Raw genomic sequence first — 27,099 nt, 5'->3', positions numbered from 1 at the left:
AATAATGCATACTGAAAAATAACAGAACTGAGTAGAAACACTGTGTATCAAAACCTGTGGGATGCAGAAAAAGCAGTAATTTCAGGAAAACTTATAACCTTAGATGCTTATATTAGAAAAACAGAAAGATTAAAGATGAATATACTAAACTCATTTAACTGAAAAACAATAATCTGAAGACAGTAGTAAGAGAGAAATCACATATATCACTGAAACAGAAAACAAATTTGCATATGTATTAACAAGGTCAAAAGATGATTCTTGAAAAGCATATAATGAAACAAACTTTCTAGTGAGATCTAGTAGGAAAAAAATGAAAGATCAAGTCAGTATCAATAAAAAAGACATAATATTATATATATGGCATTTTTAAAAGATACAATGGAAAACTTTTAAAAGTGAAAATTAAACAGTTGAAAAGAACATTAAAAAATGTAACTTAGAAAAGCTGACTCAAGAATTCCTAAGGAATGTCGAATGGATCTATGACTATTAAAAATAGTGAATCTAAAGGTGAAAATCTTCTACTCATACGAAGAAATTCCACACCCAGACAGTCTTACAGGGAGTTTCGCCAAACTTCGAGCAGACGGGTTATTTCAGAACTGTATACATTATTCCAGAGAAAAAAGGAGGGAAAAAAAGGAAGTATTTCCCAACTTATTCTTTGGTGCCTGTAAGACCAGGGATAGTATAAGAAAGGAAAATTATAAATCAACCTTACTCATAAACATCCTAAATAAGATACCAGCTAAAAGATAATATATGTATTATGGCCAAATTAGGTTTATTGTAAGAAAACAAAGGTATTTAACATTGGAAAAACCTATAAATATATTCTTAATACTGACAGATAAGGGGGCAGTGTTTTTGCTGACTTCAACAGATTAAGAGAGAAAACTAAGCATGTGATAAAATCTAATACTCACTCATGAGGAAATTTTCAGCAAATTCAGAATGAAAGAGAACTTTCTTAACTTGGTAAAGGGTATTTGAAAAAGCCTGAAAAATACATGATTCCTAACAGGGAAACATGTGAACTAAGGTATTTTAAAATCAGGAACTAGACAGGAATGTCTGCTATCATCACAAACATTCACCTCTGTACTGGAGACTATAGCCACCGTGATAAGGTAAGAGAAAGAAAAGCAAGTGACAACAAGGCTGTCATCACTTAACCCGGGAGAAAGAAAAGCAAGTGAAAACAAGGCTGTCATCACTTCCCCGGGACCCTCTACCTCCTGCGCAGCACGGGGAGCTCTGCTCAGTGTCTTGTGGCAGCCCGGACGGGGCGGGGCTTGGGGGAGAATGGGTGTGTGTGCACGCATGGCTGCGCTCCTGCGCCTCTGCCTGGAACTATCACCGTGGTAACGCTGTATTGGGCTACATTCCAATACAAAATAAAAAGCTTTTAAAAAATGTGACCCTTTAAATAGAAAACTCTATTTTACTTATATGCAGAGTACATCATGTGAAATGCAGGGATGAATCACAAGCTGGAATCAAGATTGCCGGGAGAAACACCAACAACCTCAGATATACAGGTAATATCACTTTAATGGCAGAAAATGAAGAGGAACTAAAGAGCCTCTTGAAGGTGAAAGAGGAGAGTGAAAAAGCTGGCTTAAAACTCAACATTCAAAAACCTAAGATCATGGCATCTGGTCCCATCACTTCATGGGAAATAGACGGGGAAAATGTGGCAAACAGTGTCAAACTGCATTTCCTTGAGCTCCAAAATCAATGCGGACGGTGACTGCAGCCACAAAATTAAAAGACACTTGCTTCTTGGAAGAATAGCTATGACAAACTAGACAGTATAGTAAAAAGCAGAGACATCAGTTTGCCAACCAAGATCCATCTAGTCAAAGCTATGGTTTTTCCAGTAGTCATGTATGGATGTGAGAATTGGACCATAAGAAAAGCTGAGCACCAAAAAATTGATGCTTTTGAACCATGGTGTTGGAGAAGACTCTTGAGAGCCCCTTGGACAGTAAGGAGATCAAACCATCTCAGTCCTAAAGGCAATCAACCCTGAATGTTCAATGGAAGGACTAACGCTGATGCTGAAGCTGATGTGAAGAGTCAACTCTTTGGGAAAGACCCTGATGCTGGGAAAGACTGAGGGCAGGAGAAGGGAGTGACAGAGGATGAGGTGGTTGGAGGGCATCACCAACTCCATGGACATGAGGTTGAGCAAACTCTGGGAGACAGTGAAGGGCAGGAAAGCCTAGCGTGCTACAGTCCATGGGGTCCCAAAGAGTCAGACAGACTTAGCTACTGAACACGACCATGGCGACCGACGCTTCCCTTTCAGGACTACGGAAGAGACCCATGGGAGTGAGGGTCCTTACACGCAGATTCCATTAGCTTCACGGTCAGTCGGCCTCCAGTAACAAAATAGTGAAGACAAGTGAAGTGTCCACAGAAAAATGGGTAAACAGGACATAAACTACTTCACAGAATCATTACAGCAGCGAAAATAAATGATCTGCTTCCTTACCCTTGACAACTTGGAAGAATCAGAGAAGCGTTCCATGATAAAAGTAAATCCCACAAGGCTACATGTTATCTTTATTAAGCTCAAAAAGAGAAAAATGAAAACAGAGCGTTTGGGAATGCCTCCAACCATGATGAAACGACTAAGAATGGCGAAGAGAGACCAAGTTCAGGACAGTGGTGGTCGAGCGAAGAAGCAGGGGTAGGATTCGGGAGGTGCAGGCTTATGTACTCAGTACCGAAAACCTCACGGAGTAACGGACTTCTGTTTCGTTGATGTGCTTTCCGACTTAGTCTGATTTCACTGCATCTGGTATCAGTCTGCAAGAGCTCAAGTCCTGGAGTTCTGCGCCCTCCTTCCTGCCCCTACCTCTGCCCTTAATTTACTGCCAGCGGCTCGGGGACCAGCTGCAGAGAAGTGCGACCCCCGGGGACCAACCCAGCACCGAACCGCACGCCTGTCCTTGGCGTCGGGGGCGGGGGCGTGTGTGCAAAGACCCAGGGTATCCACACGCAGACTAAAGCTGCTCCGTTAATTCCCGTTATTCGCCGGCTGGAAGCCCATCGCAGCTCTGGGCCCACCCGGCGCCGCCCTCCCCGGCACGCCCCGCCCCGCCTCCCAGGGTGCGGGCTCCCCGCCCCCGCCCCACTCCTGGCGCCCCGACTCTTTCCCTTCCGCCCCGCCCACCCGATGACGAGAGTTCTTCCGCGATGCCCGCGCCTGCCCCTCTCCCCGGAACCTGCCCGTTCCAGCGCGGCTCGGCGACGTACCCCGGCCCGGAAGCCGCCCGGCCCCGCCCCTCCCCTGCCGCTCCCAGTCGGGCCCCGCCCCCGCGCTGGCCCCGCCCCCCGCGCGCCGCGGCGCCTCCCAAAACCCGGAGAGGTGGATCCCGCCCTCCACGCCGTCCCCACGCAGCAGGGTGGCCGCACGCTGCGGGCTCGTCGGCCGGAAGCCCGGCCCAGTGCCTCAAGGGGAGCCGCCCCGAGCGGGAGCTGACACGGCCGCAGTCCGCGCGGGTGAGCGTGGCTCCGGCCCCGCGGCTTCGGCCTGCCTCCTGTCCTGCTCCTCTCGTGCGGGCCGCGGGCTCCGGGCCGCGGCGGCGGGCTGGGCCTTGCGCGGTCGCCTCCCCTGCGCCGCCGTCCCCGCCCCCACCCCTCGTGCGGGCGGCGCCGTGACGTCACGCGCCTCTGCGTGCGTGGCCGCCGGGGGGCCGGCGTCCGAGGAGCGGAGCGGCGACGTCAGTGTGCGGAGCAGGGTCGCGGATTGGCGGCCGCGCTCGCGCCGCCTCGGTTCCGCTTGCGGGACGGCAGTTCCGAGCTCTCCCCGCTCGCGTGCGGCCGCGCCTTCCTCACCCGCCCCCTCGACCTTTTCGGAGACTTGAGGTTGTGACTAGGCCCTCACTTGCTTTTCTGTTGGAATTTTTCCGGGAAAATGGAACCTGGCAATGTATCCTAAGAATTTTTTTGCGGGAAAATGTTTCTCAGCAAATTTGCAGCCCCCAAATTAGGTTAAATGCCTGTTCCCAATTGCTGTCATTTTGCAAAACCCAGTTTCTGTTGTAAATGGGAAGAGCTGTAGTTGCGAGCTTGCACGCACCGAGGTGTGTTCTCAGAGTCCCTTGGCCCCGCAGGTGCTGAGTCCCCGGTGAGACCTGAACTTGTAGCACAGGTCACAACAGAACATGCGTGTGCCCTTGGGACGACGCTGGGACGTAGTAACCTCTGGGCACGTGTTACTGTTGATGCTTGCGCTTTTGTAAAGACTCCAGTTGCGAAGTAGCCCTCTTCTTGTATTTTCTGTGTGGGCGTGTAACAGAAAGGTCTACTCCAGAATTTCTGTGATGTCTGCTTATGTCAGAGTGCAAGGCAGCCCACAGACAGAGGTCAGTGGTGCGAATCCGTGTGCAGCGTGGGGCCAGGACTGTCTTCACCAGGGGGACTGGGAGGGTGGGAGGGAATCCTGAGGTCAGCACTGTCTTCTCTGTTCTTTGGAGGCATAGCCCAGGGACGTGATGACTTTAGGGCGCTTTATCCGTGACTTTAATGAGAGTAAAATAAATCAGGGTATAATTTCTTCCGCAGAGTATTGAAGGATGTTCGTTCCAAGATCCCTGAAAATCAAGCGGAACGCTAACGATGACAGTGGAAGTTATGTAGCCAAGAAAGTGAAACCCGAGGCAGAAGACCGGGGGCTGGATGCAAGTGGGGATGGTCTCGCCGATGCCTCGGGTACCAAAGGGGCTGCCGCAGCGGCCCACCAGGGGGCCCAACCGCGCCCTATCCCTGGGCCTACTGGCCCAGTGTCCGAAGGGACTCTGCCCGACTCCGAGCCAGGGACACAGGCTGGCGATCTCCCCGAAGAGCCGGTGAAGTCCTTCTCCAAAACCCAGCGGCAGGCCGAGCCCGGGGAGCCGGTATGCGTGGTGTGCGGGCGGTACGGCGAGTACGTGTGCGACGAGACGGACGAAGACGTGTGCAGCCTGGAGTGTAAAGCGAAGCACCTGCTGCAGGTGAGGGGCGCGGAAGCGGCGTCCCAGCCGAGCCGTCCCCAGAAAGCGGGCTCCGAGCCGGCGGCGCCGGGCCCTGCCCCCTACGTCTACACCGAGCACGCCTTCGTCGCGCACCTTCGGGAGGACCAGATTGAGACCCTCAGGCGGCAGCTGGGGATCACGGTCCGAGGCCGAGGCGTCCCCAGGCCCATCGTTGACTTTGAGCACTGCGGCTTCCCCGAGGCCCTAAACCGCAACCTGAAGGCCTCCGGTTACGAGGTGCCCACTCCCATCCAGATGCAAATGATTCCGGTGGGCCTTCTGGGTAGGGACGTGCTGGCCAGCGCCGACACCGGCTCCGGGAAAACGGCCGCCTTCCTGCTTCCGGTCATTGTGCGAGCTCTGTCTCAGGTGAGTTAGAGCTCACCTGTGTGAGCTCAAACAGGTGAGAGGTTTATCCAGCGTCAGCCTCAAGCTTGTTAAAGAACTGGGACTGGAACTGAATACCTAGACCGTTAGTAACTGGGACTCGATTGTATTATGTTGAACCAATGTCTTCACTGAAGGTCTGAAAAAAAGAAATCACTTCCAAAATGGTTTCTTTTTAACGAATTTTCTATTTAAGGAACTTGCATGCTTTGGCTTTGGGGGCAAAGTCCTGCTGGCCAGATGAGCTGTGATTTTGGTGTCTAGCGTCCTTTGAGTTTGTGTCTTGAAATACCTGATACCAAACTCAAAAGACTATTGTGGAGTTTCAGCATATATCACTAAGGGTGATCTCTGTTTCACCTTAAAAATGATACCACCTTGCCTTTTTTGCTCGTTTATAAGCATTCCCGCACGTAAGGAGACTAAAAGGCATTCTGAGTGATTATTCACCAAGTACTGGTGAGTTTATGAGGTTTGAAGTATGGCAGGAGGGAAGGGGGTGAGAATAACAGGTGAAGGAAGACAAGAGAAAGGGAATTTCAGAAAACTAAACTGAAGTAGAAGATAATGTGAGAAAAAAAATAAAAAGAAGGACTAGATGGTCAAGATACGGATGAAAATCAACCCAGAACTTTGGGTTGGCCAAAATGTTTGAGTTTTTCTGTAACATCTTATGGGAAAACAGATGAATTTTTTGGCCAACCTAATAGAATATTTGTACACTATAAGGCTTTTGGACAAAGACAGAAGTGAATCTACAAGGCACTAAGGGGAAACCAGGAGATGATGCCGGGCCTGACCCAGCTCTTCATGGAGACCAGCAGGCCTCTCTTCCTTGGAGGAGGATGGCCCGAGATAACACAGTCCAGCTGACAAGGAGCCAAGCGTCCACGTTGCCGCCGTGGTTATCGCAGGCGCCTCTCCCTGGTTCCTGTTTTGAACTCTCTTTGTGCACCCATGTTCTGTGGTAGATGGGTGTAGTTTCTGAGGGTTTTGGAGGAGCAGTCTGCAGGGAGCAGGAGGCGGTTGGGCTGGTGGGATCTCTTTCCGAGGGGAGGTGCTCCTGGGGTTGCCTCGCACACTGGAGTCCGCAGCAGCGGCAGCTCATCGCGGGTGTGTTTCCATCTTTGCAGAGCAAATCGCCGTCGGGGCTGGTCCTCACGCCCACACGGGAGCTGGCCATCCAGATCGAGCGGCAGGCCAAGGAGCTGATGAGCGGCCTGCCCTGCCTGAGGACCGCGCTCCTGGTGGGGGGCCTGCCTGTGCCCCCCCAGCGGCACCGCCTGCGCCAGCGCATTCAGGTGGGCGGTCAGGGCGCCTTTGCGGAGGACAGAGACAGCGCAGGAATCAAGGCTTTTCTCCCCAGGAGGAGCGTTGTTAGCGTGTGGCTTTAGGTAGCCTTGAAACTCCTGTTCCGGGAGCCTTAATTTTCAGGTTGGGCTGTGTGTGACAAAGGGCGGGAGCACAGTTGACCGCTGTCCGATGGCCTCACATCCTTTTATCTCCTTCAGTCCCTGAACTTGCTCTTGGAGGTGGGTGGGCATATCCCCTCTCTCCCAGTTGCGAAGATGCATCTCTGAACGATGGGCTTCATCTCAGGATCGTGGCTGGTACACATCAGAGAGTGATTCCTACAAACAAGGACGTCATCCTTCATAGTCACTGTCCGGTGACAGACTCGGGAGATTCCTGCCTCCTGGCTAGAATGCATCAGGTGTGAACGTTGCTGTCGCGCCTGAAGCCCCGAGGTTTCGGTGGCCGTCCCGTCGGCTTCTTTCATCAGGTTCAGTCGTTCGTTGCCTGCAGCTGTCGTGCCTCTCTCAGCATCTTCAGTTTGGAGCCTATCGCTCTTTTTTCCTTCTGATCTTGACATTTTTAAGGATTACAAGGCCTTTGAAGAACAGCCCTCAGCTGATGAGATTGGTGTTTTGTGTCTTTGATAGGAACATCACGGGAGAGGTGCTGTGTTCTTCTCATTACATCCTTTTACGTGGCACACAGCTTCAATTTGTCCTTTTCACTGATGCTTTCATCTGTCAAGTCACAGTAAAGTTTGTACCTTTCATGTTGAATAAGTGTTTTAGGAGGAGTAATCTCAGTTGGTAAATTTTTGAGCTTCACCAGACTCCCCACTTATTTATTCTTTTACATGGACTGATGGTTCCTTTTTATTGATGGGATTATTATTTGGGTGGCTCACGAAGGCACCTTAAGTCGGCTTCTGTGTCCTTGTTTGAGTCCTTTCTTGCTTTTCTGCCTGAAAAACATGGCATGTACTAAGCTCATCCTTTCTTTGCCTCTGCCCCGAACTCTCCATGGATCCCTGGCTCCTTTGTGTAGAGAGTGGCGTTCGGAAGCTGAGAACTGGGCTCTCCTTGGGCTCCTTGCTCTTGAGCCGTCATTGCTCGGGAACCTCGAGACCATGAGTCCCTGCTGATAGTTCCAGTTCTTGTTCATCACCAGGCTCCTTTTATGCTCTGTGTTTCCATGTTTATCGCTCTGACCATGAGAAACCTACCCTTATCCATCACGTGTTGTTCCTCTGCCTGGCCCCCTGCATGTCCCCCTGTCAGCAGTGCCTGCCTGGCCCCCCTGCATGTCCCCCGTGCCCCCTGTCAGCAATGCCTTCCTCCCTGGGCCCTGCACAGCCTCACCACCCGCTCCATCCAGCCTCCTCCTCCCTGCCCACACCGTGTCAGGCCTCGTGGACATGCACGGTCTGGAAGGAAAAGTAACAACTGTCTGTCTGCTCAGCAAAGCTCTTTCAAGAGTAAGGACAAGGCAAAGACCTACTCAGATAAACAAAACTGGGAGGGTATTGCCAGTGGACCATCTGCAGGAACTTGCAGAGGAAGCCATCCTGCAGATAAAGAAGATTCCAGAGAGGCGGGGGCAGAAGGAAGCTGGTGCATAGGCGACAGTGGGCGTGTGGGCAGAGTAAACACACACAGGCTGATGATCAGTGACCAGGAGCAAGCATGGTATTTAGAACACAGGGTGGGCACTGTCCAGCAGCAGCGCGTGGTGCAGGCGAGATGGGATCGCGGCAACGCACCGCCCACCACGCTTCGAGAACAAGCTGAAAGTGTCCATTAACTTTATGTTAAGACGCTTACTCCTTGGAAGGAAAGTTAGGACCAACCTAGACAGCATATTCAAAAGCAGAGACATTACTTTGCCGACTAAGGTCCATCTAGTCAAGGCTATGGTTTTTCCAGTGGTCATATATGGATGTGAGAGTTGGACTGTAAAGAAAGCTGAGTGCCAAAGAATTAATGCTTTTGAACTGTGGTGTTGGAGAAGACTCTTGAGAGTCCCTTGGACTGCAAGGAGATCAGCCCTGGGATTTCTTTGGAAGGACTGATGCTGAAGCTGAAACTCCACTACTTTGGCCACCTTATGCGAAGAGTTGACTCATTAGAAAAGACTGATGCTAGGAGGGATTGGGGGCAGGAGGAGAAGGGGACGACCCAGGATGAGATGGCTGGATGGCATTACCGACTCGATGGACGTGAGTTTGAGTGAACTCTGGGAGTTGGTGATGGACAGGGAGGCCTGGCGTGCTGCGATTCATGGGGTCGCAAAGAGTTGGACATGACTGAACTGAACTGAACTGATAGATGTACTGGCATTCTAGGGGAAGCACTCAAAGAATGAAAAAAAAGTTCATAACTTCCAAATCATCAGAGGGGAAAATGGAAGAAAAGGAGTGAAGTCACGTCAACATAATTAAAATCGACTTGATTGTCTGTGGGCATGTAAAGGACACACAAGCCAAGCCAAGCCCTGTGCGCTGGGGTTACAGGCCTTTTATCACGCACAGCAGGATTAGCACTGGGTGGTGTGGAGCAGAAAAGTGGGTACAGCCGAGTGTGTGAGGTTATTTGCAACTCCACCAGGGTCACCCCGGCCCTCCTCGTTTAATCCTCACAGTGGCTGTTTGTGTTTGCATCTTAGGATGAATGGGAGGAGGACAGACTCAGGCTGTTATTAAAGGCCTGAGCCGCCGCTCCTGCCGAAGTTTGACTGAAGAGCCCCTGGTTTCTTTAATATTTATGTTTAGCTTTTATTTATTTATTTGGCTCTGCTGGGCGTTAGTTGTGACATATGGCTCTTGAGTTGCAGCATGTGGACCCTTAGGTCACCATGTGGGGTCTGGCTTCCTGACGACGGATTGAACTTGGGTTCCTGGCACTTGGGAGCACAGAGTCTTAGCCACTGGACCATTGGGGAATTCCGGAAAACCCCTACATGGACCACAACTTCAGCTAATACAATACTAAATTGCCGAGAGCCTTGATGGAGAAGACAATGGCGCCCACTCCAGTGCTCTCGCCTGGAGAATCCCAGGGACGGGGGAGCCTGGTGGGCTGCAGTCCGTGGGGTCGCTGTCGGAGACGGCTGAGCAACTTCCCTTTCACTTTTCACTTTCATGCATTGGAGAAGGAAATGGCAGCCCACTCCAGTGTTCTTGCCTGGAGAATCCCAGGGACGGGGGAGCCTGGTGGGCTGCCGACTATGGGGTCACACAGAGTCAGACACGACTGAAGCGACTCAGCAGCAGCAGCAAGAGCCTTGAGCGACCTTAGAACTCACTGTCCCCAGCCTCGCGATGTGATCCCCAGCCTCACCATGTGATCCCCAGCCTCACCATGTGATCCCCAGCCTCGTGATGTGATCCCCAGCCTCACCATGTGATCCCCAGCCTCACCATGTGATCCCCAGCCTCACCATGTGATCCCCAGCCTCGCGATGTGATCCCCAGCCTCGTCATGTGATCCCCAGCCTCGCGATGTGATCCCCAGCCTCGTGATGTGATCCCCAGCCTCACCATGTGATCCCCAGCCTCGTGATGTGATCCCCAGCCTCGTGATGTGATCCCCAGCCTCGCGATGTGATCCCCAGCCTCGTCATGTGATCCCCAGCCTCGCCATGTGATCCCCAGCCTCGCCATGTGATCCCCAGCCTCGTCATGTGATCCCCAGCCTCGCAATGTGGTCCCCAGCCTCGCAATGTGGTCCCCAGCCTCGCGATGTCCCCAGCCTCGCGATGTGGTCCCCAGCCTCGCGATGTGGTCCCCAGCCTCACCATGTGGTCCCCAGCCTCACGATGTGATCCTCAGCCTCACCACGTGATCCCCAGCCTCGCGATGTGATCCCCAGCCTCGTCATGTGATCCCCAGCCTCGCGATGTGATCCCCAGCCTCGTCATGTGGTCCCCAGCCTCGCGATGTGGTCCCCAGCCTCGCGATGTGGTCCCCAGCCTCGCGATGTGGTCCCCAGCCTCGCGATGTGATCCCCAGCCTCATAATTTGAAAGTGAAGTGGCAGGCCCAGAAAGGGCAGGGAGGGTGCCCTTGTTCACGGAGCCAGATCGGGGTCAGCATGCCTGAGCTCCCCCCCAGTCTGGCCCCTGCTGCACCTTGGCCTCAGCCACATGTTCTCCCCTCTGCCATCACCTCCCTGCCGCCCAGCCTCACCGCCACGGTGCCCTCCCCTCCCACTGGCCGTCCCGGCGTGCTTATGCCCGCTGCTCCCGTAGGTGTCAGCTTGTGTCTGAGCAGGGGCCGGTCCGTCCCTCCGCTTGAAGCCTGTCCTGATCACGTGAGCACGTGTTTGTTCTGTCTCTCCCTTTGTGTTGTGGCTTTGATGAGAGCCGAGGCGAAGTCTGATTCACTCATTGTTGAGTTCTGAGTACTTGCACAGGGTCTGGCATGCCTTGGCCACTCAGTAAGTGTAGAATGAGGCAGTAAGTGAATAAACGGATGTCATCCAACTCTCTTAATTTGCCTTTTTTCTTTTATTCAGGTTATCATAGCAACTCCTGGGCGACTTCTGGATATAATAAAGCAGAGATCTGTAGAACTCGGCAGTATAAAAATTGTAGTAGTGGATGAAGTAAGTGGTGGTGTTTAAAAACATAATTTTATAGAAGTTATGAAAAGCACATCATAGTTATGTAATTGCATTGTGTATTCAACCAATTTCTCCCCCAAAGGAAAACAATTGAGGGATTTTTTTTTTTTTTTTTTGGTGGTAGTGGTTCTTAAGCTAGTTCTCGTATCGGTTCGGTTCAGTCACTCAGTCGTGTCTGACTCTTTTTTACCCCGTGGACTGCAGCACGCCAGACTTCCCTGTCCATCACCAACTCCTGCAGTTCTTGCATAGACTGTAGCTAAACTGAAATTAAACCACAGCTGTCTTTTCTTAATTGGGCTTGCTCATAAACTGATGAGGTATACTATATCTCAGTGATAAGTTTTTTAAACATGCTGTCATTTATCTACAAAAAAGGAAGCATTGGTGCAGGTCACGATTGGCAGGAATTTTGGAAGTAGCCAACGATGCTTAGGAGGAGGAGCTTTTTAAATTTTTTCTACGTAAGTTAAATGTGTTGTTATCTGATGTTATTCCACCATGTGGACAAGCATGAGAACACAAAACCACATGCCCGCCAGAGGGGCAGGGCCGCCTGCCTGCCTGCCTGTCCCCTGGCAGTGATGGAGCAGAGCCCTGGGGTTCCCCGGCGTGATCAGAAAATGTGGGGTACTGGGTGCTGACCCATGACAGCAGCCTGCCGGCCTCCGTAGCCCCAGTAATTAGCACAGCAGACGTGGGTTTGGAGCCCGTGTCCCTGGTCCACGCCCTAGCTCCTCAGCACTGTGGGGCCCTACGTCATGCACCTCAGGGTTTACATCTATGAAACGGCCTACCAGTGCCCGTCTCACTAGAGTCCTCCCCTCAGATGTGCCTGACGTCTAGGGAGTGCCCAGCGCACAGGGACGGTCAGCCACCCTTGGCGACGAGTTAAGGCTCGCTGAGTGGGTGGGTGAGCGTTTCGCCCGGCACCCTCAGGACTGAAGTCAGATTGTCTGGGAGCGAGGGCGTCCACTCAGGTGACACCAAGGACGGCTCCCAGAAGACGAGGCCAGGTTTGGTCTAAATTCGGGGACGCCCACGCCCGCCTCTTCCTCGATCTGCGCCCCCACTTACTCTGGACCCGAGCTCTGTCTCCCCGGGGCTCTGCCACTTTTAGAGTGGCCGTATGTTCACCGTGAGCAGTTGTAGTATTCAGAGCACCTTAAATTTAGGTAGTGCTTTTAATTCTAAGAGCTTTTAAAAGTACGTTTTCCCACACTTTTTACTCCATTAACACCCCTTCAGGGTATGTAGGAAATAGGCTCATAAGTGGAAACTGAGGTGTGGAAAGAATAAGATTTTCCCAAGTTCTGGTTGATAATGGTTTCCAAAAAATGCAGTGCAGGTGGGAACCGGTCGTGAATATTGTGTATGTGTGGGTGTGTGTGTAGATGAAACAGAACTTTCATGAAACAATGCTTAGCCTTGCAACATATGATTTTCCTATTTCTATATTTTGTATTCTGTTTTATTTTATGGCTTTGAAAAAGTCCTATTCATGGGCCATTCTACAGTTTGAAAAGCAACTGTATTCTGTGAGTAATCCATGTATTAAATGCATTAAAGACAAGTTGGAAATAGGAAAAACACCTATATTCCCATTGAAATAACCAAGTGTAACCATGGAGATTTTAGTTCTTTCTCATTTCCTTCTGGCCTTGAAATTCAGACTTTATTCTGTAGACATTGGGAAACCTTAAAGGATTCTAAGCCTGCATGTATTATAATCAGGCTCATATTCTCGACATGGAGAATAGCCTTTAAGCAAGAAGGCTGGTTCCCAGGCATTGGGGGTTGTTGAGGCAGAGTGGTGGCTGTAGGGAGGGGAGGAGACGGGAGGTAAGGGAGGTGGTGGGGTGTCAGGGGTGATGGGTGAGTTATTTTTTTATACTTTGTTTACCAGATTTTCTGCAGTGCACTTGTTAGTATTAAAAAAGATAACGGTACTAATTGCATTTTACAGAGTCAGATGAAGACTAATGAATTTGGGACCCAGGGAGTGATTGATGGCCCAGAGGAGCTGGTGAGGGCAGGGAGGTGAGCCCTGGACTGGACAGTTGAGGGAGGGGAGGAGACGGAGGAAAGGTGACCGGGGGCTGGGCAACCCCTCCCGGAAGCTTAGGCGAGAAGAGAAATGGAAGGAGTCTGTTTCCTGTGGTCTTGTTTTTTTCTGAACCAGGAGAAGCAAGGCTATCTGCTGAGCTGAGTGGGTCTCAGCAGGGTTGCTGAGGAGCGGGGGAATGTTGGCACATGCCCTTCGGGTGCATTTTCTCTCTGTCTCACAGTTAATAGAAGCACCGAGAAGGACCACGCTGGTACTTTATACGGGCTCCCCAGGTGGTGCGGGTAAAGAATCTTGCCGGCCAGTGCAGGAGACGCAAGAGACCTGAGCTCGATCCCTGGGTCGGGAGATCCCCTGCAGCAGGAAACGGCAGCCCACTCCGTATTCTTGCCTGGGAGATCCCATGGACGGAGGAGTCTGCCAGGCTGCACACAGTCCGTAGGGTCACGAGAGTCGGACATGACCGAGAGCACACACACGCTTCATACTTGTACTCATTGATTCGCGTCACTTTTCTGGGAGGGAGTTACTGTTATAATTTCACCTGTAAGAGGAAAAACTGAAGCTTAAAGCTGTTAATTAACTTGCTTGAGGTGATGCAGAGCCAGGATCAAACCCAGACCATCATGATTACTTCAGATTTTTTAAATGTTACAGAGTGAGAGAGATTAAAACAAGTCATCAAGCTTCAGTCTAACTGACAGCACATTAATGGACACCAAAAGGATTAAATATCTTATTTTCAGAAATTATAGACACCAAGGTTATATTTGAAAATCAAGATAGCTTTAATCTTTTGTTATTTTAAAATTAAAAACTTAAACATTTTTTCTATTTTTTCAGCAGTACATTCATTGTTATTAAAAAACCAGCAATGCAAAGGTTTATACAGAAGTGAAAGCCTCCAAAGTAAATGTTTTAATTTATTTAAAATCATATTTTATTATAAATACATGTTCGTGGTAAAAAAAAAAAAAGTCAAACTTTGCAAAAAAGAGCTATAAAATGAATTAAATTGTACCCCTAACCCCCGCTCGGGCTTCCCTGATAGCTCAGTTGGTAAAGAATCTACCTGCAGTGCAGGAGACCCCGGTTCGATTCTTGGGTCTGGACGATCCTCTGGAGAAGGGAGGGGCTACCCACTCCAGTATTCTTGGGCTTTACTTGTGGCTCAGCTGGTAAAGAATTCGCCTGCAATGTGGGAGGCCTGGGTTCGATCTCTGGGTTGGGAAGATGCCCTGGAGAAGGGAAAGGCGACCCATTCCAGTATTCAGGCCTGGAGAATTCCATGAACTGTATTCCATGGGGTCACAAAGAGTCGGAGTCGACTGAGTGACTTTCACTTTCACAACCCCAGCTCATAAATCTTTCCCCAGAGTTAGCAGGTAAGTTTCCCGAGGATGTATACAGATGGGCTCACGTTATGCAGTGTTCTGTTTGTATTTTCCCTCTTTCCTTCCAGCAGCGACTCGTTGTCATTTGATAAAGAGCTCTCTGGTCATTTTTCATGGTGGCATAGCATTGCATTGTATGGATTTCCCATAATTTATTTACCAGCACTCTACTGATGCATAGCTAAAGTCTGTGCCTTTTTTGGCCACTATTAATAATACCGTAATAAAAACCTTTGTAGGGACTCCTCTGGTGGAGTGGTTGGGAGCCTGCCTTCCAGTGCAGGGGACGCAGCTTCCATCCCTGGTCAGGGAAATAAGATCCCACACGCTGAGGGAGTTGAGCCCCCGTGTCTCAACTAGAGAGCCCAAGGGTCTCAATTAAAATCTGATACAGCCAAAAATAAATAAATTTTAGAAATCTTTGTATATCACTGTAAACATAGTTATACAAGTTTGATATAAATGTGTGTTTCCCCCAGTTAATCCTGTGTCTTTTGACGTGGTGTATTTTTCCATGTAAAGAGTATTTAACGTTTTACGTTCTTAACGGTGTCCGTTTTCCTCCAGGGCTCTCTGGGTTTCCACGTGAGACTGACGTGCAGTGGTTTTATTCCAGGCTGACACCATGTTAAAGATGGGCTTTCAGCAGCAAGTGCTGGACGTTCTGGAGCAGCTGCCTCACGACTGTCAGACCATCCTGGCGTCAGCCACGATCCCGGCCAGCGTGGAGCAGCTCGCCAGCCAGCTCCTGCGCGACCCCGTGGCGATCACCGCCGGGGAGAGGAACCGGCCCTGCCCGAGCGTGCGCCAGATCGTCCTGTGGGTGGAAGAGCCAGCCAAAAAGAAAAAACTGTTTGAAATCTTGAACGTGAGTGGGAGCGCGGCCAGCCCCGCGTTGCGCACGGCGTTGGCACCCGTCACGGTTCTGGAGACGGTGCTGTTCAGAGGTGGCTCTGGGGGAACCTGCTGGGGAATTGCATCACACACTGCTCTGCTTCCTTCAGAATTCTGTGGGGTTCAGATATGTTTTTGTGAAAACATGCAGTGTAGACACAAGGTTAGTTTTCTTTTCTGTTTTATAGGACAGTATTTAAAGATCAAGGTTATTGCAGTGCTCCCCTGGCAGTCCAGGGCTTAGGACTCGTCCCTCCCAACGCGGGGGACCGAGTTCAGGCCCTGCCTGGGGAAGTAGGGTCCACATGCCACACTGAGTGGCTGAAAAAAAAAATGACAGGTTCTTTTTTGTTTGTCCTTGTTCTGTCCTCGAGAAATAGAATTTTTTGACAGTAACTAGCTTAAGGGAATGGTATGTACTAGCCTCATTGCCAGAAGATGCAGTGTTAAATATGGTTTGTACTGACTTAGGAACAGTATTAGAAATTTTAAATTGCACTTTAAGTTGTAAAACAATTTTCGTAACATTAACATGGTGATGGAGAAATCTGAAGGACATACGCTGTTTGGCTTCTGTTTGTGCATTTTTAAAAGAAAGCACTCATTTGAACAGAAGGTACTTTTCCCCTCCCTGACAGTGCTGATGAACCTGTGGATAACTGGCTCATACTAGTGCTTTCAGAAAGGCAGCCCATTGTAAATTATACGGATAATCTTCAATATGTGTTGTTACTGTTTTAGGATAAGAAACTCTTCAAGCCTCCAGTGTTGGTTTTTGTGGACTGCAAGCTGGGAGCAGATCTGTTGAGCGAGGCCGTGCAGAAAGTGACGGGTCTGCAGAGCGCCTCTGTGCACTCAGATAAGACTCAGACGGAGAGGAAGAGCACGCTGGAGGTGACGCCCAGCGTTCTGTCTTGTTCTCTTGCCCATAAATCTGCTTTGTCTCATTTTCAAGAGATACCATATTATCAGCTGTTTTTTATTTACTTACCAGAATTTTTTTCTAGCTGTTTTTAAAGCTGATCTTTTTTTTTTAATGACTCTGAGAACTTCAGGCAAGCAGTGGTGAATTGTCCCTCTTGATAAGGCTTCTGTGTTTTGGGAGCAATAAACCTGTTCCCTCGGAATTGTCTCCTAAACGGATTAATCATTCAGAATCTGCCGTTTGTGAAATCAGGTCACTTTGGACTAGGGCAGAGAGTAGTTCACTTTTGGAAAAGGTTTGCCTGAATCAGTTAATAGAAAAAATTTGGGGTGGGGGTCAGAAGGAATGGAGGCTGCCTACATTACCTAGGTATACCAAGACCTTTACTTCCTGCAAAGGTCGTGCAGCCACAGTATTGAAGAAGGTGTTGTGAAAAGAAAGGGCCATCTGAATGACAGAAACCCACTCAAGATAAGCCCTGCATAATGAGTTTTGTTGCTGTTTTGGAAAGGGGCTGCTTGAAGGTGACTATGACGTTGTGGTGAGCACAGGGGTCCTGGGAAGAGGCCTGGACTTGGTCAGCGTCAAGCTGGTGGTCAACTTCGACATGCCCTCCAGCATGGACGAGTACGTGCATCAGGTAAAGGGTTTACTCAGCACCACCCTTTTGCTCATGAATTTCCTTTTTTGAAGAAAGTGTTTATCTTTGGCTGTGCTGGGTCTTCGCTGCTGCTCGGGCTTCTCGCATGCTGCGGTGAGCGGGGGGCTCCTCTCTACCTGCGGTGAGCGGGGGCTCCTCTCTACCTGCGGTGAGCGGGGGCTCCTCTCTAGCTGTGGGGAGCGCGGGCTCCTCTCTAGTTGCGGGGAATGGGGACTGCTCCCTAGGGGCAGCCTGCAGGCTCCTTGTTGCGGCGGCTTGTCTCATCGCGGAGCCCAGGCTCGGAGCACAGACAGGCTCAGTGGCTGGGCCGCAGGGGCTTAGCTGCCCCGTGGTGCGCAGAATCTCCTCGGAGCAGGGATCAAACCCGTGTCTCCTGCAGTGGCAGCAGATTCTTTACCACCAAACCCCCAGGGAAGACCCTCCTCGGGAATTTTCTTATGCAAGGCATTGTCGATATAGTGGTGAGTTGTTGTTTTTTTTTTTTAAAAGCAGAACATAAAACTCCATGTATTTTTGCTTTTAAAATATATCTATTTAAGGACTTCCCTGGTGGTCTAGTAATTAAGACTCCACGCTTCCACTGCAGGGGACTCCAGTTTGACCCCTGCCTGGTTTGGGGAACTAAGATCCCACATGCTTTACGGTGCGGCCAAAAGGTAAAAAAATAAATGCATATAAACTAAATGTGTGTTTTTCGGAAGAACTCTGGGATGCCTGGATCGCATTAGAAATGAGCTGGGGGCTCCCCTGGTGGCTCACTGGTTGCGAATCTGCCTGCCAATGCAGGAGGCCTGGGCTTGCTCCCTGGTGTGCGGAGGTCCCACGTGCCTCCGAGCAGCAAGCCCACGTGCCACAGCTGTGGAGCCTGTGCTCTGGGGTCCGGGTGCTGCGGCTTCTGAGGCCTGGCGCCCGAGAGCCCGCGGTTCACAGCAGGAGAAACCGTCGCAACTAGAACAGCCCCCGCTCGCCACACCGAGAGTAGAGCCTGTGCAGCGGTGGAACAAACAAATGAAACTTTTAAAAAGTTAGTTGGAAAAAACAACCTGAAATGTTTGTTAGAAAAATTTAGGTGGTTAGCTTTTAGTTTAGTTTTCTTTGTATTTTTTGGTTTCTTCAGTGAGCATGTTAAATGGTCTTTATAAGGAGAAAAAGAGGGCTTCATTTAAAAGGCGGTTTTAAGTTGCTGCATCTGCCCAGAACAGAGCTGACCTGCTGAGTGTTTGTGTTCCAGGAATCGTGGCTCCCGTCGCCTGTCCATGTCCCTATTTGCTCTAGACCTTCCCCTCTCGAAGGTCTGTCCCCTCCCTCTGCTCGAGAGATAAGCGCCTCTCCTCTTCCCGGCAGGAACAGAGCCTCTCTCAGCGCTGTGTTATCTCGCTGGCCGCTGCCTCCTTCCGGCGTCACTCGCAGCCTCTTGCAGTGAAGTCTTTGGCTGCTGTTCTTAGAACCACCTCTGAGTGTCGCGTTTGTGGGGCTCACCCACTGAAACGCCCATAGCGCCTTCACTGTGCCGCCGCTTTGTTCCCCAAAGACTTGATCATCTGGCCACCTGCCCTCCCTCCCTCTCTGTTTTCTCCACACCACCTCATTTCCCTGTGCCTCAGAGACTTGGTTATTCCACAGGGCTGACTGTTCAAGTCACTGAAGCTCATTTCTTTCCAGACTTTCAGTTTGATAATTTTGGATGGAAATCTGTCTGGAATGTTAAAATACTCAAGAAGCTTCTTAAACGAAGTGTGCTGGATGTAACTACGTACTCAGCTCTCCCTCGCCCAGGTCAGCCCGTGGCTGGCAGTTTACCATGGGCACCACTGTGATGGGGGGTGTGTGTGTGTGTGTGTGTGTAGGTGTGTGTGGGCGCCGCTGTGATGCTGTGTGTGTGTGTGTATGTGTGTGTGTGTGCCGCTGTGATGCTATGTATGTGTGTGTGTGTGTGGGTGCCACTGTGATGGTGTGTGTGTGTGTGTGTGTGGGCGCTGCTGTGATGCTGTGTATGTGTGTGTGTGTATGGGCGCTGCTATGATACTGGTGTGTGTGTGTGTGCGCATGTGCGTGTGTGCACTCTGATGCTGTGTGTGTGTATGGGCACTGCTGTGATGCTGTGTGTGTGTGCGTGTGTGCACACGCGCGTTTTCAGGCTCTTCTCCCTGGTAGGTTGTTACCCAGTGTTGAGTAGCAGCCCCTCTGCTGTACAGTGGGTCCTTGGTTTCCTGTTTTATGGGCATTAGCGTGTATCTGTTAATCCCAATCTGCTCATTTATCCCTCATCCCACTCCCCTTCCCCTTTAGTAACCACATGCTCCTTTTCTGTTAGTCTCTTTCTGTTCTGGACTTGGATTCATTTGTACCTTTTTTTTAGGTTCCGCACATGAGTGACATCACACGGTGTTGGTTTTCGTCTGACCCTCCTCACTTGGTGTGATCGTTTCTAGCTGGGTCCGTGTTGTTAAAGACGGCGTTGTTTCATTCTCTTTCCTGGCTGAGGTGCATTCCATGGGGCTTCCCCGGTGGCTCAGTGGCAAAGAATCCAGCTACCAGTTCAGGAGATGCGGGTTCAATCCCTGGGTCGGGAGGATCCCCTGGAGGAGGGCATGGCCACCCGCTCTGGTGGTCTTGCCTGGAGACTCCCATGGACGGAGAGGCCTGGAGGGCTGCAGTCCATGGGGTCGCAAAGAACTGGACGCGCCTGAGCGACGGAACAGCCTCATGTGCACGTGCCACGTCTGTATCCAGGCACCCTTCCTTTGTTAGTGGATAAATCTTTGACGTCTTGCCTTATCAGCACTCATCCTAGCTCGCTTCACTAAGTGTTAATAGGTACTGGGTGCTTAGCCTAAGGCCAGGCGCTGTTCTAAGCACTTTACAGGTTTTTCTTGCTGAATCTGGCTCATTCTACTTTTGTGGTTGCATGGGAAGGTATTACATGGGTGTGCTGCCATTTATCTAACAGATCCCTCCCTGCTAGATGACCAGATGTTTCCAGTGTGTGAAACGCCCAGGCACTCAGCTGCTGGGGCCTCTCCTGCAAATGTATCTGTAAGAGAAATTCCTAGTGGGAGGAACAATCGATCTATTTACATAATCTGAATATACTTCATTTTCAATTAAGGAGCAGAAATTGACCAGGATTGTGTCTTTCTCTCCCTTTTGGAGAGCTTCTCAGTATATTTGGAGACATGTCAGTTTTGTTCCTTATCATAGGTCTCCACAGATTTGTGTGTATTTAATTCTGTCAAAATGAGAAGTAACTTCATGCAAAAGTGGATTTGCTTCAATCTCAGACTTCCAGGCATCCAAATACTAGGAAGAAGGTAGTCCTTTCACCCTTAGTTGTAGTAGCTTTCGAGAAGTTTTTCCCATAACTCATTCGCCTCCTCCGTGTATATACAAACGCACACACACACACACACACACACACACTTAGCTGAAACACGAGTTTCACAGGCATACTCTTACTGTTTTTATTTTCTATTGGGGCTGTGCTAATGGCAGCCCCCTAAATTGATGTCACAGGTATATTGAGAGGACCCACTCAGCAGATGCCATCTGGACAAATACTCATTGTAGTGAAGCCTCTTTAAATACTAGTCTTCAGTTTCTTTCAAGAGATGTGAGGATTTCATGTGAACATTTTGAAAATGTCCTTTGCATTTCATTTCAGATTGGAAGAGTGGGGCGATTAGGTCAACATGGAACAGCGATCACTTTCATCAATAACAACTCAAAAAGACTCTTCTGGGACATTGCAAAACGCGTGAAACCCACAGGGTCCCTTCTGCCCCCACAGCTGTTAAATTCCCCGTACCTTCACGACCAGAGAAGAAAGGAGCAGCAGAAAGACAGACAGACGCAGAGCGATCTGGTTACGGGGGCCAATCTTATGGACATTATCAGAAAGCACGATAGAAGCAGTGCTCAGAAGTGATTTGTTACACCACCTTGAATCACTTTTACTGTGTACCGTCAGTGAAAGTTCTGTGCACTGTTACTGTGTGGGTTGATAAATGCGACATGTACCTGAAACAGAAAATTAACATGATGTAAAAAGTTTTAATAATTGTTTATACAGCCATATTGTATTTATTTACCTTTTAAATTTTCCTAAATTAAAAAACAACATCAGAAAGTGAATTACTAAATAAAAATTTTTCTCTCTGGGAAAAAGTCCGTTTTTTTTTTTTCCCCAATCAGTATTGCTCCTAGCTATCGTCAGAAGCAGAAACCTGCATGGCCTGACTCAGACGGGGATTCTTCTGTTTTGTATCCACTGTGTGTGTGCATGTTGGCACCTGGATTCTTGTTGAATCAATGAATGTTAGGAAAAAGTAAATGACAAAAAAACGGAAAAAACTGGTCAGCACTCCTTAATAGAAATGTAAAATCTGTTTTCTCTCTCAGTTTTCCTTTCGGCTGGGTAAACAAACGTTTATTTAATGTGGGCTGCTTAGCAAAATGGGCTTCCCAGGTGGCGCTGGTGGTAAAGAGCCCTCTTGCCAATGCAGGAGACGTGAGACACGGCTTGATCCCTGGGTCGGGAAGATCCCCTGGAGGAGGAAACGGCAACCCGCTCCAGTATTCTTGCCTGGAGAATCCATGGACTACAGTCCATGGGGTCACAAAGAGGAGGACACAACCGAAGGGACTTGGCAGGCATGCACGCTTGTTGAAATAATGAGTTACGTGAATGCTGCTTTGCAAGGTATAGTTTTATGTTAATGCTATTTTGCTGGTTTAGTTGACTTATTTAAAAAATTTAAACACGTATCAGTTACTCCACACACATTCCCTGAGCTCATACTGTGTTCTGGACGCGTGTTCAGTGCTCAGGACACAGTGGCGTTGTCCCTGCCCTCAGTGTGCAGGCTGCATCATAAACCAGCCTTAGAGTCTGGGTGATGGAAGGAAGCCGAGGCGTGGCGGCCCTCCTCTGGGACCGAGCTCTTCCACCTCTTGGTGGCACCCTCTTGAACACGAGGCCTCCAGGGCTGGCCCGTCTGGGGCCAGGCATTCAGATCCCTCAGCTGATGATTTTAAACTCCGGAAGGAAGGATGGAGTTTTGCTCCGATCCATCGGCACGTCGTTGCTTTGAGAACTGTTGGTATCTGCATAGCTGGGTCAGTTAGACGCTGTGTTACGGAAAGGCTGGCGTTTAGGCTTTGTGTCCTCTGCATCCTCCTGGGCGTGAGAGTGACAGGTAGAAAGCCTAGTGTCTGTCGTCTCCACCCAAGGCGAGCAGTGGGGTCACAGTCTCCCGAGTGTGCCACCCCTCAGAACGCCCCCTCGCCCTGGCCCTCTGTGTCTGCCCACTTAAGGGAGCAGGCACGGCCGCTCTCCAGGCCCCGCACAGGGGCCAGGGAGCACACCTATGAGGCCACGTCCATGCTTCAATGATGTTCGCAAAGGAAGGGCAGCTTTTCACAAGGCTCAAACTTGTTGACAGACGGAAGCAGTGTGGTCAGAAAAGCAAGACAGCTTTGCAAACCTTGTCTGCAGGAGACCGTCCTGAAGCAAAAACAGTCCCGCCTGGGCCACACCACCGCCTCGCTGGACAGCCTAGCGAGTGGGCACGTGGCTTCTGCCCCCGCCGCAGGTCCCCCGACCTCGTGTCTCTGTCAACGTCTCTGTTAAGCCTCTCAGGTTCAGCTTCCATATTGGGGTACGTGGACCCACTCTTTTGAAGGTGGCAGGTGGAGGATACAGCGGAGAGGAGAAGCCCTGACTCACAGGCTCCCCATGGGGACGGGAGCTCAGTGCTGTGCAGAGCTCGGGGGCAGGGGGCTGAGGAGGGGGTGGAGGGAGAGACCGCCGCCTCCCGCCCCCCACACCACCTCTGATCCTCCTTCAGTTCCTCCGATTCCGATTCCGGAATCTCAGCCTCTCACTCCTGGAGATCTCAGCTTCCCCCTCCTAGAACCTTCCTCCCTCCTGTTGGGGCGGCGGCTGCAGGCAGTCCTTCTAGACCATTGTTTTCAATGGTCCAGGGGTGCTCGTAATTTTTCCTAATTAAAGATGTTATTTTTCTTAAAAGGCTACCGTCTCTCATTTCATGGAAGAAAGAAGATGAACTATGAACTATAGAAGAAGGAAGGACGTACGTACTCTCTGAATGAGAGCCAGCGCCCCCCCAGAAGGGACAGATGGCAGCCTTACCCTGCAGAGCCGTGTGGTGAAACTTTAAGTCATAGACGTTTGTGACAAATTATTATACAGCTTGAAATTTTAATGAGGGGATAACTGGTCATATGTGGTCTCAGATGTTTGTTTTGCCCTTCTGCTAATTGTGATCTATGACCGGGATACCAAATTCACTTTTCAATTGCTTTATTGCCGGATGGGAAGCAAGCACCTCTTGTGTTTAGACACCTTGATGGAATCTAAGTGTCTTTTAGACGCTGCAGTGTGCAGCGCCATTTCATAGGATACTTTCAATGCCGTTCTATTCATATTTCTAATACCAAGCGTATTTTTAAATCAAAATTTTTTTCTAGTAATAGACCAAGCACATTTTTTAAATCAGAATTTCTTTCCCCCAAAACCCAAGCTTGTGTGTGTGTGTGTGGTTTTCATAACATCTTTATGAAGAACATCACCACATACTTAAACTATGACTCAACACTGATGAATTTAATGAATCTAACTGGGCTCCATGAACCGTCATATTTTCTGATCAAACAGTATTGTTCTCTGTCGGCAAGCTGAATATTATCCAGGTTGTGCCCTTCTGTGTAATTAATATCAACAGTGCTTATTGCCTGCTTGTATCTTCTGCTCCCCACGAACAGCACAAAGGTGGCTCCATAAACTGGGTAGGTGTGAAACCGGAGGCGGCGGGACATTCGAGGTGACTCTGCTGGCGGCCGCAGGTAAGCTGACTCCGCAGAGACGGGCCTCTTGTGTTCTCTCCTAGGTGTGTGCAGAGTGACCCTAGAGGCTCTGGGGGCCCCGCCAGTGACAGTTACGGAAGCACACTCTCTTGTTACGCTGTGGGTGTGGGGACCTATTTTATCGGCACGTGTGCTGTTTGTTATTGGACAGAATTACCAGTGAAGTCAGGATAAGGGGAATGTTTACTTCTTGAGTGTTGACAGTTGTTTATAAAATGTTTGTAAACCATGATTTTAGGTGGAATGTAGCTTTCTGAAAAATTTGCATATCCTTCTTTTTCATACTTCGTCTCAGAGATGAAAACTTGGCAAAGCCTTTTGCAAATATTTTTTCCATTAGAGAAAATGAATTACTAACTCTGATCTTGAGCTTCACTCAGCTGTGAGATGAGAAGTTTTGCTTTAAGTTCCCCTGAGGTCTTACCAAAGCTACGTGTTCTATGCTTGCGGCTTCTATATCGCCCCTTGCCTGGAATATCCTTGAGAATCCTAAGGGCGGGGGAGCCTGGAGGAAACTCAGTTGGCCAGGGGTTGATCATCATGAAGCCTGGTGCTGGGGACACGGAAGTTCCCTGTGGCTGGGTCTGCATTTCATGAGTCTGAAATACTGTATTCTGTAATAAAGCTATGTGAGTCCGTAACGCCTCCGATCCTGCCCTTCGATCTCGGCTGTAGTTGCCTCCGTTGTTCAGTCGCCCAGTGTGTCCGACTCTCTGGGACAGATCTGTGCCGTAGTTACGGATCTGTAATTCTCTGCTGAGTCTTGGCTCAAATTTGACTTGTCTAGAGCCAAACTGGGGCTTCCCAGGTGGTGCTCGTGGTAAAGAACCCGCCTGTCAATGCAAAGATTCGGGTTTGATCCCTGGGTCGGGAAGATCCCCTGGAGGAGGAAATGGCGATCCACCCCAGCATTTTTGCCTAGAGAATCCCGTGGACAGAGGAGCCTAGCGGGCTACAGTCCATGGGGTCACACAGAGTCGGACACAGCTGAAGCGATTCAGCACACACAGGGCCAAACTGACACCCTTTCTTACGAAATCCCCGTTCCAGCTTGCCTGTCACCTGTGCTGCGGCTGCTTCCTGTGCTCCAGGTCCAGGGAGAGTCTTCCAGACAGAACAGACCTGTGGCTGCCTAGGGGAGTCTGGGGTCAGCACTGATACTGGGAGGGAATGGGGGCAGGAGGAGAAGGGCACGACCGAGGATGAGATGGCTGGATGGCGTCACGGACTCGATGGACGTGAGTCTGAGTGAACTCCGGGAGATGGTGATGGACAGGGAGGCCTGGCGTGCTGCGATTCACGGGGTCGCAAAGAGTCGGACACGACTGAGCGACTGAACTGAACTGAACTGAGAGAGAGTGGATAACAAGGTCCTCCCGCACAGCACAGGGAACTATATTCAATGTCCTGTGATAAAGCATGATGGGAAAAAGTGTATGCGTATGTATTCTGTACGTATGGAAAAGACCGCACACATGTGCATAACTGAGGCACTTTGCAGCACAGCAGTAATCCACACAGCATTGTAAGTCAGCTACACTTCACTTAAAAAATCAGGGAGTCGTCATCAGCTCCTTTCTCTCTCTAGTCTCTGAATCAGCTCAGTCACCAAGTCCTTCTATTTTTTCACTGGAAATGTCCACATTCTCGTGCTGCCTGGAAGCCGGGGAAAGCCATCGCCTCAAGTCCAATTCTCCTAGCCGCTTCTGAGCCGGATGAGCTCATTCTAGGAACCCTGTCACTCTGGAGCTGTCCAGTCGGGAGCAGGAGGAGATTTTCAGAGGATAACTGCACGGCTTCCCTGAGGCTTCCTCGCGCAGGAACCCCAGGGCTCTGCTGAGCCCTCCTGGCCTGGCTGGGATCCCTGCTCCAACTGAGTCCACGGGGCAGCGGTCACTGCACTGCCCCCGCCGCTGTGAGACGAGACGTGCCTTGTCACACCCGGGGACGCGGCTCAGCACCGCGACCGGCAGCCGGCCGTCCGGAACGTGTGCGTCGCGGGTGGTGCCCTCACCTAGAGGACAGCCAAGAGTCTGCTAATGGAAGGACGGTTTCATTAGGGAAGGAAAGCTTCACTTTTTTTTTTTTTTCTGTTTTCATGCCTGGTGATGTTTACTTTGGAATCACAGAGGATGGTAAGTGCTTGAAATTGGAAAATAATGACAAAGTGATTCTGAAGCCAGGCAGCATCTTAGAGCTGACAAAGCTGCTGCCATGTGAGTTAGGCAACTGAGTGCATTTAATTAAACATGGTGCTTTGGGAAGGAAATTTCGATGTCTGTAAACAATTGTCAGGGTTTTTAAGACATTTCCCACAGAATAAATTATGACTTTTACAAATGCAAAAATATAAAGGAGGCAGAAAATTCCTAACTGAAAATAACATTTTACATAAATGCACGACCGGGGATGAGATGGCTGCATGGCACTCGATGCACATGAGTTTGGGTGAACTCCGGGAGTTGGTGATGGACAGGGAGGCCTGGCGTGCTGCAATTCGTGGGGTCGCAAAGAGTCGGACAGGACTGAGCGACTGAACTGAACTGAACTGAACTGACGTGTAAAAAGAGAGAAAGTATGTTTGGAAGAATGGTGATAAGGCAGACATGCAGCCTATCAGGAGAGAGCTGCAAGATTGCCACCACGTGCCCTTGTAAAATGGTGCACAAACTGGGAGAGGAACCCGACAAACATGAGTCCATGTGTGACTGATGACTTTGCTGCACGGCAAAAAGTAACACAGCACTGCAAATCAGCTATGCTCCCAAAATAAAAAGTGTGAAAAAGAAATACAAACTACTAGATACAAAATAAAAAATCTATTAATACAAGGAAGTAATGTTCTAGCATATGGAATATAGTTAATATTTTATAATAGCTTTACATAGAGCATAATCTGTAAAATACTGAGTCACTATGTTGTACACTTGAAACTAACATAATA

General features: G+C 49.8%; 1 protein-coding gene across 2 annotated transcripts; it reads left to right on the top strand.

Moving 5' to 3' along the window:
• Positions 1–3,749: 3,749 nt before the first annotated feature.
• Positions 3,750–21,379, top strand: DDX59 (DEAD-box helicase 59). Of its 2 annotated transcripts, XM_052653826.1 has the most exons (9): positions 3,750–3,882; positions 4,582–5,399; positions 6,551–6,718; positions 11,224–11,313; positions 15,407–15,658; positions 16,426–16,578; positions 17,121–17,249; positions 19,630–19,706; positions 20,932–21,071. In XM_052653826.1, the coding sequence occupies exons 2-8, from the start codon at positions 4,593–4,595 to the stop codon at positions 19,690–19,692; spliced, it is 1,662 nt and encodes a 553-aa protein (XP_052509786.1). In that variant the 5' UTR covers positions 3,750–3,882; positions 4,582–4,592; the 3' UTR covers positions 19,693–19,706; positions 20,932–21,071. The 2 variants fall into 2 exon arrangements, with proteins under 2 accessions (XP_052509786.1, XP_052509785.1); XM_052653825.1 differs by lacking the exon at positions 19,630–19,706 and having other exon boundaries at positions 20,932–21,379.
• The last annotated feature ends 5,720 nt before the right edge of the window (positions 21,380–27,099 follow it).

The sequence above is a fragment of the Budorcas taxicolor genome, chromosome 16 (assembly GCF_023091745.1).
Source record: "Budorcas taxicolor isolate Tak-1 chromosome 16, Takin1.1, whole genome shotgun sequence".
Classification (NCBI taxonomy): Eukaryota; Metazoa; Chordata; class Mammalia; order Artiodactyla; family Bovidae; genus Budorcas; species Budorcas taxicolor.
The sequence above is the reverse complement of the archived record's forward strand: the minus strand, read 5'-3'. Positions and strand labels throughout refer to the sequence as shown.